The sequence below is a fragment of the Saccopteryx leptura genome, chromosome 6 (genome assembly GCF_036850995.1).
Source record: "Saccopteryx leptura isolate mSacLep1 chromosome 6, mSacLep1_pri_phased_curated, whole genome shotgun sequence".
NCBI lineage: Eukaryota > Metazoa > Chordata > Mammalia > Chiroptera > Emballonuridae > Saccopteryx > Saccopteryx leptura.
The window spans coordinates 149841940-149858670 of record NC_089508.1 but is presented as its reverse complement, the minus strand read 5'-3'; the positions used below and the strand labels follow the sequence as shown (position 1 = coordinate 149858670).

The following is a 16731-nucleotide window of genomic DNA, read 5'->3' as shown; positions in this document are numbered from 1 at the left end:
TTTTTCACTCAGCATGATCAATTGGAAAAGAGGACACTAAGCCATTTTTTAAAATCAACTTTAATTGGTTATCAATTTCCAACCAGAGTGTAGCCCTTCTTAGGACTCTAGAAAACAACCTTTGTTATTTATTGAGCAAAAAGCTTCATTGGGGGTCTTCACAGATGACTCATGTGGGGAGAGAAATGTTCAGCAGGGCTGCTGTTTTGTAATGTATCACCTACTGTAGAGACTCAGAAAAGTATGAAATACGTAATCAAAGACAAGATAGTAATATGACAGTATAAACAAACCACCCTAAGATTTCAAAAGAGGGAAAAATCATTCCTACTAAGGAAAATATGCAAAGATTTTGTGAAATAATGGCTAGGTATTAGCAATGGCCGGTAAAGGACAACTAAAGAGGTGGTCAGTAACCAGGGCTGTGAAGAAATGTCTCCAGGCAGGAGGACTGGTATAAGCAGGAGCATGGGCTGGGGGTGGGGTAGGGTATGGCCAGTAGTAGGGGAGGGAGGATAAAACTTCACTTCTTGATGTCAGTTGTGTAGGCTGCCGACTGGGGTAGTAGTGAGAAATAAGAACTAATGATTTGGCTGTGAGGGTAGACAAGGATGGTGGGAAAAGATGGAGAGCCTGAGACTAAACTTGACTTATAAATTGAAAGAGACAATATACAACCCTCTGGGCACCCAGAGCATTGAGGCAGGGGGGGGGGGGAGGGTGGATCTGAAGGAAGGATGCTAAGGAAAACAAGGATTATTCCACCTACCTCATACTTTGGCTAAGAAAAAGTTCTGGTCTAATCAATATATTTGGATCTAAGTTCTTTGTTTCCAGTTACCAATATAGAGAGCCAAAGAGAAGTTAGATTTTTCTTAAAGATATTTGTTATTCCCCAAAGAATCTTTTAGGAAAAGCAAACAGCTTGAGAAATATTTGTTCATTAGATGTATTCAGCCAGAAAAATCCAGAAAGTGCCAAGCATATGCACTACACATAATACACTTGATTCCTAAAATACTTGCGACTTAACTGTTTGGTTGTTAACTGTCATTATGAAGTGCTTTCTCTGTAAATGTATTGATAAAACCCACCCAAATGTACTTCAAATAAGACAGTGCTAGAATTTGGGTCCAGAAAATTCTCCTAGAAAGTGTTGATTGTTTAATCGAGTTTTAAAACTATAAGTAGGACAGATTTTTTTTTACACCCTCGTGCTTATTGCTATAAAGAGAGTAAGTACTCTCTAGTGTCTTGCCCAATCCGAGAACATCCTGGCTGCTGATACACTCCACATGTGACCCTGTTACCCCTGGATGAGGAGCCTTCCTGCTGAGTCAGATGGGTGTCACAAGGTGCAAACATAACAATGACTTAGGTCTTTTAGAAACTGCTCGTGTGTCTATTCTTTGCATTCTCACAAGTGCGGTTTTCTCTTCCTCTAGATGGAAAACAGTACTTACCCACTGAGAAGGATGGTTTGCCTAGGGCAGAATGGCTTCAAATGAGAGAGTTTATCTCCATTCAAGTAGTCATCACTTCCTGACTTAATCCACTGTCTGCGGCCTTACTCCCACCTTGGCTCCCTGAACAGCAGATGGGTTCACAGCACGTCATCCAGACCCAGCAGCCATGTCCCCCTCTGGTTCCAAATGTGCTGTGTGAACACCAAAACACGTTGTAGGAATTTATGCAGCTAGGAAGAGCATCAAAGGGACCACGGAGAGCGAATGGGTCAAGGCAGTAGCTTGGGACACTAAATTACCGTAGCAAACTAGGAAGCCAATTCTTGTTATTTCTCTACCCAGAATGAAGCTGACAACCTAAACACAGGTTTCACATGAGCCTGAGACTCTGGAAGTCAAAACATGAGAAGAAATACGATCTCGGGTATCACATGTGAGGCTGCGTAGGCAGGGCCAAGTCAGCTGGCTTCACTCAGTTATGTTCAGAGAGAGAAATTAAGTCATGTGTTTCTATAGGTGACTCTCTCCTGTGCTCCAAATTACAGACTGCAATACTGAAATTCTGGCAGCCTTTCTCCAAAGAATAGTTCTTTATTAAACGAATTGCTGACTGTATAGAGAAGCATTAAGTGCTACACATATCGAATTCTGGCATCCTATTAATATTAATGAGTGTAGGTAGCCTCATTCAAGCTCCCTGAATTCATTAGTGAGTATGCGCATGTGTGTGCCTGTGTGTGTGTGTGTGTGTGTGTGTGTGTGTGTGTGTGTGTGTGTGTGTGAAAGATAAGGCAGGTGCCTGTTGTTTCTGTACATTAATGTGTCATTTTGAGCGTGGCATCTGAGTACAGCTGAGAAACCTGGTTTCAGGCACCAGTCAGAGAATCCTCAGACATTAATAATGGACGAGTCTGACAGGACCAACCTCACTTGCCTTTGTTTCCCACTGTAGAAGAAGGGAGACATGGATCTCTCTGTTTTGCCAAATAACAACCATCCTGACAAGTTCCTGCAGCTGGACGTGAAGATGTTGATGAGGAACTCGGCCCTTCTTCAGGCCAGCCTGGTGAGGTTTCCGGGTGGGACCCACCCTGACGCACAGCACTGGCAAAACCTTGTGTACTCACAGGTACGATCTGGGAGCACCTGAGTGTAGGGCAGGGGCCCTTCCTTTCCCTCTCTGCTATCTCCATTTGTGTTTAAGGAAGGCTATGGGGAACAGAGAACAAGGTAGCTACTCAGTCTTGCCACACAGAGAAAGGTCCCTCTCTTCCTCAACTGAAGAGACTCCTCTAATCACTTTCTAAGAGATGCGAACCCCTCACCCATTTGTTCCTCTCCAGGCACCAGCTTTCAGGCATGTCTTCATTTTAGAGCTTGCCTGGCCCTCATTCTTCTCTTCTCCCTTCGAATTTTTCAAACCAATTTGCCAAGAAGGCTCTGGAGGAAAAACCTACCTGTATCTTTTGGTGTATCCTAAACATGAAGCATCAGAAACTGGTGTAGAGAGTTCATACACCTCATTTAGACCAACTAACTGCCTTTCATTTAATTCATGGAAGACTCAGCAGGAACATGGAAAGGTGATGACGGGAGGAAAGAATATAGGAGGGACTCTCCACCCTGGAAAGATGCTGGCTGTTATTTTACTTACTGTTATTTTCTACAGGTAGGTATCACTCGAATGGGACATACCAATCAGACCTTCAAACCCAAGGCAGACTATTTCTTGCTTTCTTCTTTTGCATCCTCCTCCTTTTTGCTGACCAGAGAGAATAAAACTGTGATGAGTTCCATGTGCTGGAATGAGCATGAAGGCCCTGCCTACTGCACAGCTCATGAAACAGGAATAATCTTTGTTTTAAGGTGTGAGGGCTAATGGGGTTAAAGGTTAGTCCATTTAGAAACAGGAAGAAGCATTGCATTTCAGAACAGATGTGACTGACCCACAAACCCCTGCAAGTCATTAAATCCTTTGGAATGGTTCAAATTCCCTGAACAGAAATTTGTTTTCTTTTGAGAAACAGTTGCTACTCATGAGTCCTGGTGTAAAGTGACTCCTTTGTGGTGCGTTTTGTGGGCTCCTTGAGACCTTTATCATGAGATCATTCAAAATCAAGTACACTTGAATGATTATGTAAGTGTTCCCTCCTATAAGGATCTTAACTTATTTCCATGGTAAGGCAGCCTATTATGACAACAGACTTTTTTAAAATTTTGCATCTTTTGTACTTGTAATCTTCAAAACCCTTCCACCCATCCATATGCATCTTTCTGGTTATTGCTTTTGTGTTCTGTTTAGTTTTAAGCGGAATGCAATGAAATGCCTTCTTTTTCTTCCTTATTGTTTATATCATGGAATAAATGATTCAAAAATAAGTTCAGAAAAGCTTGGCTGTCCTATGCTGTGAAGTTAAGTCTAAGAAACATATCAATAAATTCCTTGGAGGCTGGAACACATAGACCTAACATCTTTTGTTTGGTACTGGAGTTGACCTCCTTCCTTCATGTGAAACTTCACAGATTCAAACTCTGTTGAATGTTGTTCCTAAACCTAAATGAAATGCAAACCTTTAAAGAGTATCTTTTTCCACAAGCTTTTGTGGGTTAAAATTGCTATTCAATGAAAAACCAAGGAGGTAAAAATCTGCTTCTTATGTCTTTGAATAAGTTATTGGTAATTATAAACTGCAGATGTACTTGATTTTGTTATCCTTTTATCCTAAAAGGAAATATGAAATGAATGCATAAAGGCCAATTTACTACTGAAATAATGCGTAGGGTGGGCAAATTCAATTACAAATTCAGGCCATTGGGTAGGTGTAACACAAATTATTAGTAATAACAATTATAACCTTAAATCGCAATACATGTATAGTGATAAGTATTTCTGCTCTCCTTGGCTGGATCTTGAAATCTGGGAATGATATAGTATTGGATAAAAAAACAAACCTAAAAGAAATGGACACATGAAAGTTCTAAGTTGCTATAATGATGCCCAGAAGAAGGTGTTGTATATACCAGGTGTATCGAGGTGTTGGACACATAAGGGAGCAGCAGTCACATAGTTCTTAATTTAAGACCCTCACTCTGTTGGAGAGACATTAAGCCAATGGGAAGAACACTGAATAAAGAAGTTAGAAACTCGGTTTCTTGTGTCAAATCCACAGTAAGACAGTTTGAGAAACAGCTGTTCTTGCATTTATTCAGTCTATAATTCAGTATTTCCACTTGCAAAATTAAGATAGTACTCATTTCACATATTTCCTTAAAAGTGAGAGCAAATAACATGACATAAAAACAACTGAGTAAAAAAAAACTTCCTATACAGGTATAAGAAATATGCATTATTATATATTATTATTACTATTGTTATCATTTGCCAATATTCAAAATGTGTTAAAATCATTCTTTCATTAGAATTTGGAAAATAGTAGACACTATTACCTGCAACTTTTGATTTATACTGTGGATGGAGATGTGTGTGTGTGTGTGTGTGTATGTGTGTGTGTGTGTATAGATGGTGGTTTTAGAAGATGTAATCAATCCATCTGTCAAGCTATATGGCTAATGCAAGCAGTAGATTTTATACTCACCTGTAATCCACACACAATATGGAGTTGTGTCAGCTTACCCTTTGGTGTTCCACCACCTGGGAGCACGATGTTTAGGGCTCAGACTACCTCATGAATTGTCAAGGACTTAACCTACAAGCATTGCCTTCAAAATCACTGGTAACTCAGCAGTTAAAACAAAGATCCCCAGACACACACACACGCACGCGCGCGCGCACACACACACACACACACACACACACACACACACATAACTTCTTTTTAAAAAATCCCACTTACTTTTGGGGAAATCCTCTATGCCACCTTTATATGAGCTAAAGCAATATGGCGCATAAAGAAAAGTGAGCACCAAGACTCCCAGGCACACTCACCCCGAAGCTGTTAGCTTCCCCTGGGTAGGTGCACAGGTCACCCATACTTGTGGAGATTACAGGCAAATAATTCTCAATTCTACTATGTTTATACTACTTAAATTCTTTCACTAGAGAAGAAGCTGCATAACAAATTTCACCTCAGTACAATGAGCAAACTTTCTCCAAAATCTAATGTTTCTGGGGTTGTGAAAATTATTTTGGGCATATATCTGATGAAGGCTTTTGGAATGGTATTCTACATATTACTGCCAATCCTTTTTTTTTTAAAGAAGTTTCTTTTTTTTTTTTTTTGTATTTTTCTGAAGTTGGAAATGGGAAGGCAGTCACACAGACTCCCGCATGCGCCCGACCGGGATCCACCCAGCATGCCCACCAGGGGGCGTCGCTCTGTTGTGACCAGAGCCTGAGGGAGAGGCCGTGGAGCCATCCTCAGCGCCCGGGCCAACTTTGCTCCAATGGAGCCTCAGCTTCGGGAGGGGAAGAGAGAGATAGAGAGGAAGGAGAGGGGGAGGGGTGGAGAAGCAGATGGGCGCTTCTGTGTGCCCTGGTTGGGAATCGAACCCCGGACTCCTGCACGCCAGGCCGATGCTCTACCACTGAGCCAACCTGCCAGGGCCACTGCCAATCTTTTTATAAAATGAGCCAATGAAAGGAAAAGCTGATATTTTATTTAGTTTAAAAGATAAAATACATTTTTCAGATAGTGGAGTAGCCTTGTTTTCTGATTAGGAGTTAGACCTCAGAATGTTTTCTGACTAATCTCTTTGTTGTCTCTTTTCCTGGCTTCCATCACATCTGTTTCAGGACCCAGGAGCCTTCCATGCTAAACCTGTGAGCTGGAGCAAAAGGGTAAGAGGCTGTTCTCCCCTCACCTCGTAGAAAATGCCTTCTACTGGGTTTATTTCTCAATCACCTTTCTTTGCCTGGCTGTTATATACTCATGGGGAAAAAATGAATTTGGTGAGTATCTAGTCAGGCTCTGCCACAGTCTATCATTCTGGTAAATATGTGTCTGCTATAACATAAATATTTATATATATACATATATATACACATCGATATGCATATGCATATATGTATTTCTGCCTTGCTGATTGGGGAAAGTGACGGACACTGCAACACTATTCCAGAATAATATGTGATCCCACTGGGAGTAGTCTGTGTGGCCTTCTTCCTTGAAGGTGGGGACGATTGATCGGGATTTTCTGCTTTTTAGAACACCTCCAGATGCAGTGTTGTATGGAGTCCTTGGTCCCATCATCTAGGAGACATTTCCCTTGTTTTTTATTCACTTTTTCCATATCAGAAGTGGGCCCTTTTTCAAGCCTGGATAGGCTTCAAAGTTTACTCCTACTCATGGATATTTGGAGGCCTAGGGTTATTCTTGTCTTGTTTTTTCTTTTTTCTTTTTTTTTTTTTTGTTTCTGAAGTTGGAAACGGGGAGGCAATCAGACAGACTCCCACATGCGCCTGACCGGGATCCACCCGGCATGCCCACCAGGGGGCGATGCTCTGCCCATCTGGGGCATCGCTCTGCCGCAATCAGAGCCATTCTAGCGCCTGAGGCCATCCTTAGCTCCCGGGCAAACTTTGCTACATTGGAGCCTTGGCTGCGGGAGGGGAAGAGAGACCCAGAGAGGAAGGAGAGGGGGAGGGGTGGAGAAGCAGATGGGCGCTTCTCCTGTGTGCCCTGGCCGGGAATTGAACCAGGGACTCCTCCACGCCAGGCTGACGCTCTACCATTGAGCCAACCGGCCAGGGCCTGTTTTTTCATACAGTCAAAAAGTTTAAGGAATAAGCTTGTGGTTTCTTTAGTAATGCATATCATACAGAAATTAGTAAGTGATTTATTGATGTAACCCTATCTGTAAACTAGAAGTCAGTTCTACATGTCGATAAGGACACCTGAAGTTCTTTGAAGGCACAGCTCTCAGTTAAGCTTCCATGCCTTGCCCTCTGCCTCCATTTCTCTAACCTTCCCTCAAGGACAACCACCTAGAGGTTGTCAGGAGTTAACATGATCATTATCCTGAGTCACTTCATACAGCTGACAAATTTTAATGGGCTTTTTTTGGCTCAATGCTTTTTTTTTTTTTTTAATTCTGTATCTTAGTGTTTTCAGGTCTATAAATGTCAGATTTTAAACAATAGAAGACATAAAATTTCTAAACTCTCTCTACTCTCCTTTATTTCTTCTTGCAAACTGTCCAGTTCTTTCTTAAATCTCATCCCTTTCTTGTATTATACCAATGCTCTGATTCTTGTAATATTATATATACGTGAATGCTCTGATAATTCATAGTATTTCTCCTAGAGCTAATGGTGTGTAGAGTCCAGTGGTCACAGATAATACTTATTCCAAATGATTTTTCATTGTAGGATACAAACAGGCATCATTCCAGCTTCTGAAATCACTTTAACCCTTTTTACTACTTGATTGCGAAGCCAATGTCACACATTTGTGGGATTTCAAGATATCACTGCTGTGTTAGGGAGGGTGGGCTAGGATATACTATGATCATAAATATCCCAGAGACTACCAGTTATGATAAAGGAAAAAAATTCTTGCTCATAAAAAGTCTGAGGAAGGGCAGGTGTGTTTTGGGGACAGCTCATTTCAGAGCAGTAACCTAGAGCTTCAAATTCTTTGTTTTTGTAGTTCTGCCATCTTTGATTCTGACTTACAGTGACACACACACACACACACACACACACACACACACACATACACACACACTCACGAAAGTGAGCCAAAAGTCTTGTGGGAGATTTTAAGAGTCAGGTTAGAAGTGGTATCTATTATTCTGTTCACACATAATCAACTGGAATAGAGCTGGCCCCAGTTCAAATTCCAGACAGAATGGAAAAGGCAGTTACCCCATGTGCTGAGAAAGAGAAAACAGAATTGTTGTGCATTTAATTAGTCACCACAACACCCAGCTGTCATTTGTTTATACATATTTTTTTTTACATCCATCCACTCTTATTCTTTCTGAGTCCTTATATTTCAGGTATTTCTCTTTTAAATACTACATAATTAAATTTAATATTTAAACTGATCTGACAATCTCTGTCATTGAAATAGAAGGTTTAGTCTATTTACATTTAATGTGATTATTCTAAATTTTTTTCTATTTTTCAGAGATTCCCCTCATATGCTTTGTTTTATTTTTCTTGTTTTGTTTTCAATTCTCTCTTATCTTTTCTTTCTACTGCTCTACTGAATTAAGCAATATGTGTTTTAGTAATATTTCTATCCTCTCATTGAAATAATTTCTTAGTGTCCTCATCAAAAAATATTTTACCATAAAATCAATGTTTACTTAGATTTATACATATATTTATTATTTATTTCTTTTGTTTTCTTATTCAGAATTCCTTTTTGCATCTTAATATTTCCTTTTAGTATTAATTTTATTCTGCTTGAAGTACATTTTTCAGAGATTCCTTTATTGGCCTATTAATTGTATATTCTCAGTTTTTGTTTGTCTAAATACATCTTCTATTTTACTTTTTTTTGAACAGTAGCTTACTTGTATATAAATTATATAAATAATAAAGTATATGAATAATAAATGGATTAAATAGTGGTTAATGCCAAAAAGTCTAGGTAAGCTTTGAAGTATTGCTTTTTTACATAAATATTTAAAAATATAAATTATGTTAGAGTCCATATAACTAAAATAATAGAATTGCTATTGAGTGTTCCTTTCCTAAATATAATCTATCTAAAAACTGAAAGAAAGTCCTGGCCAGGTAGCTCAGTTGGTTGGAGCACTGTCCAGATATGCTAAGGTCAGGGCACATAAAAGAATAAACCAATGAATGCATAAATAAGTGGAACAACAAATTGATATTTCTCTCTCTCTCCCTCTAAAATTAATCAATATTTTCCCCCATTGATTTGAGAGAGGAGAGAGAGAGAGAGAAAGCATCAACTCATTGTTTTCACTTAGTTGTTTAATTTTATTGTATACTCATTGATTGCTTCTCATACATGTTCTGACAGGGTGTTGGACCTGCAGCCTCTAGTGTGCCAGGTCAATGCTTCATCCACTGAGACACCCGGTCAGAGTAATTAATACATTTTTTAATCAAGAAATAAAATGTGGATGAAGAGTTGGAATCAAATACACACTGTTTTTTTCTTTCTTAAGCTACTTGAAAGAATATATCAGAATGCAAATGAACCTGAACCATAATTGATATTTTTGTCTAGCCAGCAAATTCTTAATAAAGCTATTCTATCCATGTCTTTCGTGCATGAAATTGTCATACAATGTAAAAATAAATGGCATCATGTTCTAGTAGAAACCTCAGACTTGTAAGAAAGTGATTTAGAATTTAGGGCTTGAATGTTCTTTCTAGAATATGGTTTTGATTATTTTGCTATCTTTTATATATTAGTTTTTCAAGGTCTTTATACATTGTAATAGAGTGTAGTATTTTTTCTTTACCCCTGAAACTATGATTTCCTCATTTATAGAGCTTCTTTGTTTAAGAAGCTAAAGGACTAATCTAACAGACAAAAAACCCAACAAAGACAATTTATCAATGTCAGAAGAATTATTCCTCTTCAAAGATGATCAAAGATGTCTAGCCTTGAAGAAAAAAAACTTGAGTTAGAATTATGCTAATCTGAAATGATCTAAATTTCATATCAAATTGTTTTTTCTTAATTCAGAAACATTTTCATAAGGTCATCCATCTTACAGACAAATGCTAAGTCAAGATGATTTATTATTTCACTGCAGACTTCAGTATTACAGAATGTAAATTGTTTTTGAGCAGACCAACAACCTAGTTAAGTCAGAGAAGGTCTCCCAGTTGACCTCTATGTAAAAAATGTATGGGTTGAGAAAATTAGGGAAACCCAAGGTTTTATACAGATGATAATTTTTTTGTACTACCAGTCATTTCAGAAGTAAACTATATGTAATATTAGTTTACAATTTACCTTATATAAATACATATTTAACATGACCTTCATATCCCAGTAGCTGCTGAGGAAATCAATCTATCAATGAACATAGATATGACTCAGAGGACTGTTTATTACTGTTGAACCTTCTCTGTTTGGAAACCTGAAGTATGTGAAACACATTTATTTACAAAATTGCTATAAATGAATGAAATTTACTGCCAGATTTTAAGGGTTAAACCTAAGTTTCCCGAAAATGAACTTATGTGGAGGTCCTCTCCTTGGATGCCCCAGGATAAATGAGGCATTACACCTTCAGTGTTTTTTTTTCTTCTCAATTATATATATTTGGCCAGTGAACACATTTTGATTTAAAAATATTCTACCTTTATGATAGTTTTGTAGTCATAATGAAAAAAAGCAAAGTAAAAATCAGAGGTCAAAATAGACACAGAGAAGCATACATTATATGATTCCATTTATATAAACTACCTCCCCAATGAGTTCAAACTGACCTCTGCTGTTAAATTTGGGATACTGGTTATCTATCCGTGGGCAGGGATGGGGATGGTGACTGGAAGGAACCAAGAGGCATGCTGGCAAGGCTCTGTTTATTTGTAGAATCTTAGGTTTATTTGGGTTGTAAAAATTTATTAAGCTAGACATTTATGTTATGTGTACTTTTTTTATGTAGATTATGCTTCATTTAAAAAGTTTTTAAAAATCTGAAAGTCCCTATTAGAGCCATCTAATAACCAGCTGGCCTATAGATATATACAGGGATGCAATTCGAAGTTAGTCCATTTCTCCAAGATGTCTGAAATAAGAGTCCCAAGAGAATTTTCATGAAAGCCAAGGCATGTCTATAAAATGTTTTTTAATCTTGACTTTGCTGGAGTAATAGAGCAATATTAAATATTATTCTTATCAGTCATGGAATGCACAGATATAAATAAAATATTAAATCTCATGGCAAATAAGCTGGGAAAAATGGCCTTGTTCACAATTCTATTTGAATTAAAGAACAGTGTTCTTTTGCTGTAGCTATAAAATAACATTTTCATGAATGATTAGTGAAGCCAAACAAGATCACAGGCAAGGAAAGAATTCAGTTAAATAGGGTTCTAGGACAAACTAGATCCTAGAATCCTTTTCTCATTCATTGCTCTCATCTATTGGGTTTCACATTACATTCTCTGCCATCGGTGGCCCACTGGTAAGAAAAGCCTGCCTCTGTGTCTCCTACAGAGAGAAAGGAAGACTATTACTGCCCAACAAATGAGGGGGTTCGGTGCGAAAAGTGCCATCTCTGTAGAGAGACCTCCACCATCTCTCTCATCAGTTCTGAAGAATAACCCGCTCTATGGTGACATAAGTTTGGAGGAAGCTATGGAAGACAGGAAAAAGAATCCTTCCTGGACCATCGAGGAATATGACAAGCATTCCCTGCACACAAACCTTTCTGGGCGTCTGAAGGTACTCAAGGCCAAGAATCTGTTTCTGTAGTTAAGGGAGACCAGTTAAATAAATAAGATGTGGGTGTTGAGTGACAGGCATTTTTCATGAGGCACAAAATCTCCAGCTTTCATGTCATGCTAGCTTCTGGCTTCCCTTGTCCTTTCCTCATCATTATTTCTGTTTATTTATTTGTTTTGAGTTTGAACTCAAATTTGATGAGGCACAGAAGCAAGGTTTACTTGGAAAGTAAAACAATTTTTTGAAAATTAATTTGCCAGATTATGTATGTTTCCCCTCAGTCGTGTGACCATTTGTGTTCACGAGTATTTGTGAATCCCTTGTTCTACATTTAGTCAAAAACATGTATGACATGTTCTGTCTTCAGCACTGTACAAGGCAACTCTAATCAAAGCTCATTTCATTTTGAGCCCACTTAGTGATTTAAGATTGCAGACTTACATTTTGGACTCCTTACATTTTGTCTCAGTAACAAAACAAAACAAAAGCATTTCAACACAGGAAAAGTATGTGATGAACTCATTCACCCAGCTTAACCCCAACTGAATCCCCCCCATGTCACCCATCATATGGACAACCTAGAAATACCTACAAAGCAGGGAGAGTGGCCCTCTCTGTATGAGGCCTGGACTCCTGCCCAGCCTGGGCTTGCCTCCACCCTGGGGCCAGGAAGGCCTGACATTTTCCCAGTACCCTTTGTGCATATCTGTTCATACCTTAAGCATCTAAAGACTCTTTCTTTTCCAGTGGACAGTGCTACGCTCCCTTAAAAATGTACACTTCTTAAAATCTCAAATGTGCACTCCTTGAAATATCTCATTGTCCAGAGTCTTTGAAGTTTCTTAATCTCCTGGTAGATTTAATGTATCTCCTCCTTCATGTAGTCTCTCTTCCGGAGCAGTTTCCATAACAGATGCTCCCCATAGCAACGCTAATTATGTGTTTTTTATCAGGAGTCTGAAGATCAGGACCTCTAAGAAGTTACCTCCTATACGTAGGGGAAAATGTACTGATTTATTTCACAAACATGTTTTGATTGTACAGCAGAGCCCCTTCTCTTTACTGTTTATATAAATGACAAGGGACTAGAAAGAAAAATATTACTCTCCCTGCCCTTAAAAAGTTCACTTAACTGAGAAAAGTAACAAACAGTAACTACAGAACAAGGTAGAGTGACAAGACAGAGAGAGGGTTATTCCTGTCATGTAGTAGAAAGTGATGTGCAGATTCAGAAAAGAACAAAATCACATTGGATTATTAAAAAAACACGTCCATGAAGATGCTGGATTAAAGGATGTCTAGAATGAAAAGCTCTAGATGGTTTGCTTATATAAGCATGAGGTGGAGGACGGGCTCTTTCCTCAGGTGTAGCAAGAGAAAAGACACAAGTACAAAAAAGTGAGAGAGTTTGTCAGAACAATAAGTAGTCTAGTTTTGCTGGAGCTACAGCTGAAGTTAGAGAAGAATTGAAAAATGAGGCTGAAAAGCAAACTAAAAGAAAATGTTTGAAAGTAAGGATAAGGAAATTGAATGTTATTGGCAATGAGTAGTAAATTTTGTGGGACAATTCCATGAGTTATGTTTAGGAAGAGCAGACATGAGGATGATGGTTATATTGCTTTACTAAAACCAGGGTCTGCCCCGTTCTCCCTCATCCTCTACATGCAAATCACTCACCTTAACGCTGTGACCCCTAAGGTCACAGGCCTATTTACAGATATCATGATGCTATTCTTCAGCACTAACTAGTCTTGAGGGATGCTTCTGGAAGTCATGACTGTTGTTTTTATTATTATATCTTTCTTTACTTCATTAATTCAACATCTACCATCACCTTCCTCATCTGTATCTCTTAATTAGCAGACAGAGCCCCTAACTTACTTTCTTTTTTTTTTAACAGAGACAGAGAGAGAGTCAGAGAGAGGGATAGATAGGGACAGACAGGAACGGAGAGGTGAGAAGCATCAATCATTAGTTTTTCATTGCGCATTGCGACACCTTAGTTGTTCATTGATTGCTTTTTTTTCATTTTGTAAATTTGTTTAATTTTAAGTGAGCAAAGATCTTAATGCCATTGAAGAAAAAGGAAATTAATTTCTTTACTATGACAGCACTCACGTTTACATCAAAACAAATCGCTATCCATCAAGGAAAAGGAAGTAAGAATGCTGCAACTTAAGGATACTTGCTTCTTTTGAACTTTAGTAGCAGAAGAAGGTCTGTTCTCATTATGCTCCTGAAAATACTCATGCAACAGGAGGCTGTGTGCCTTGACCATGGGTGGGCCTTCAGCAGACCAAGTAACCCCTTGCTCAAGCCAGCAACCTTGGGTCCAAGCTGGTGAGCTTTTGCTCAAACCAGATGAGCCCACACTCAAGCTGGTGACCTCGACGTCTCAAACCTGGGTCCTCCTCATCCCAGTCCAATGCTCTATCCACTGAGACACTGCCTGATCAGGCCCTAACTTACTTTCTATAAACTTTTCACCACTACAGGCTGTAAAAGTTTTAATGTTCTTTTGGCCATTGTCATTTTTTCTAAATTGCTAAGAATTTATAAGTAAGAAAGGAATAGAGCCCCATATTTACTTGTGAAGGGAAGCTGTAGGCAAAATGGAAGAGGATAGTCTCCACCTGGAAGTTTGCACTGAAGAACAGAGGCCTTGACCTTGTAGCAAAGTGCAGGCATCTGATTAGGGCACGCACCGAGTAAAGATTATGGGTAGAGCGGACAAAGATTTTTAAATCAGATGTCCTTTTACATAGGTCATCCAAATTTTACTTTAATATTTTAGCTTTTCTAAAACCGGGGAACTGAAACTAGTAGCAATGTGATGGAAGAATGCATTGCTGTGACCAGAGTCCACTCAGTCCCCCACCCACATGCGCATTGCTCTCCTAGCTGTGCAATGGTGAGTCTGAAACTAGTTCATTGACCCCAAAGCTCCCCATGGAGATTGGCTGGCTTTAAGTCCACCGAGACTAGAGAGCCAGAGAGGTGGGCAGTCCAGCTGCAAGCCATTGCAATAATCCGATGAGAAATAATGATGCCTGATGTGGGTTTGTGAAAATAGTTGCAGCATTCACTGTAGCTTTGTTGTATGCTTACTGAAGACCAGGCATAGACACCGAACTTTTAGCACTAAACCAAAGCTAGATACATTGGGAGAAGACATTTCTTAACATATGAACAGCAGAGTTGGCAGATGATTTGTTAGAGACAGGAATGAGGTTGAGTTGAAGACAATTCTGCCCTGCCAAAAGGGAGATGAGGCCAACGGAAGAAACGATATGGGTTGTAGGAGCTCATGTGGGGAAGGAGCCATCGGATGCTTTCTTCAGGAGGTCAAACAGTGTCAAAGCTTCTGCACATTGGACATGCTGTAGGCCTCTACAGGAGGACCAGCAATCTGAGAAGCATGGAAGGGACTCTTGACTCTTAGTTTTATTCCTCCTTCCATGGAAGTCAGATTCTGAATTTACTAAAAATCTCCAAACATGTTTATCCCTTCCATGCAGACAAAAGTCAAACCTCTAAGACTTATCTAAAGCAAGGAAGGAATTTAGTTTTATTTCAACTCACTAACCTGATTGACACACACTATGAGATATAAGAGACACTAACGGGGCTAAAAGAAAACAGAAACACTCTGTGAGAGGTGTTTAGTCAGAAATTCATGCAGACCTCCTAATCAGTTCTCACACAGACCTACATACTGGGGTGACAGGGACTCCTGGCCAGCCAGGGGGCTGTCCTTCATGTTTGTGCTATTCAAGGAAACATGGCCTCTCTTATTTAAGCCATGACACTTAAGCCTCACACAGCAGTGTGAACATGGACCTTCAGTACCTCGGGCAGTGTCTTGTTCTGCAGTCTTGAATTGATCACTGATTGAGTCTATTCTCCATATAATTTTCTTTTAGGAAAATCCTAATGACCTACACTTTTGGTTGGGAGACATGTACACGCCCGGTTTTGATACCTTATTGAAAAAGGAAGAGGAACAAGAGAAGCATTCAAAATACTGTCGAATAGGTCTGATATTGCTCCTTGTTGCCTGTATCTTGGTTTCCGTAGTAACTGTTAGCACTTTTTTCACCTAATGAAACTACCACACACAACCACTTGAGATTTCTTTAAAATATTTCCAAATAAACATTTGCAGAAAAACATGTTCATGCAGTGTGAATGTATTGTTGATTATACAGTTAAAATGTAATTGTACAGAATGCAAATGTTGCTTGAGATCTGTTGTCTTTCTCTACTCTGTTCTCTAAACTCTGTGCAAGAATTCCAGTCTGAACTTTGTCCTTTAGGAAGAAGGAATTCTGAGGAATGAAACCACAGGAAGTTACTATGTACAATCAAAATTAAACACTCTGACAGAGAACAAAGCAGCACCAGCAATTGTCAACAGTTTTGTCTTAATGCTCAAACTATGTTCACTTGGTTTTTAAAACACTATTACCTTGCCACCCCACCTTCCTGTCATCACCAGGGAAGTTCATTGTTCGGCCAACTGCCAGGCTTATAGGATGGAAGCTTCTGGCTGTGCTGCCTGTAGGGTTGAGTTCTGTTGTTTTACTTTCCTTTATTCCTGTTTAAGCCAGAATACAAAGGGGGAAGAGGGGAGACTATCTTCAGATGTATTGTTATTTTCTCAGTAATCCTTTTTAAAGCCTCAGTTTCATGTAATTTCAGTAGACCTGAACTTAGGCCGTGGTTATGTCATTAATTACATTTACAGTCAATTGTGCTTACTAATAGACCCACACTGGCTAGTAGTGTGACCCCTGGTGGCAGACAGTAAATATATCACACCAGCCGTGGCCAAGGGAGGAAGGCCCTAGGAAAGCAGGGGGAATATTGTGAAGAGAACATGCTTTGAATCCTAACTGTGCTTTTTGCTATCCGTTGGA

At 39.2% G+C, this 16731-nt stretch overlaps 1 protein-coding gene across 1 annotated transcript; it reads left to right on the top strand.

The window, feature by feature from the left end:
* Nucleotides 1–2430: 2430 nt before the first annotated feature.
* Nucleotides 2431–15915, top strand: MINAR2 (membrane integral NOTCH2 associated receptor 2). The gene is made up of 3 exons (XM_066344740.1): nt 2431–2595; nt 11585–11812; nt 15736–15915. The coding sequence occupies exons 1-3, from the start codon at nt 2431–2433 to the stop codon at nt 15913–15915; spliced, it is 573 nt and encodes a 190-aa protein (XP_066200837.1).
* The last annotated feature ends 816 nt before the right edge of the window (nt 15916–16731 follow it).

Coding starts and splice junctions, on each gene's coding strand:
- MINAR2 (XM_066344740.1), top strand. CDS start 2,431: ATGGATCTCTCTGTTTTGCCAAATAACAACCATCCTGACAAGTTCCTG. Junction 2,596..11,584: donor AAAACCTTGTGTACTCACAG/GTACGATCTGGG, acceptor TGTCTCCTACAG/AGAGAAAGGAAGACTATTAC. Junction 11,813..15,735: donor ACCTTTCTGGGCGTCTGAAG/GTACTCAAGGCC, acceptor ATTTTCTTTTAG/GAAAATCCTAATGACCTACA.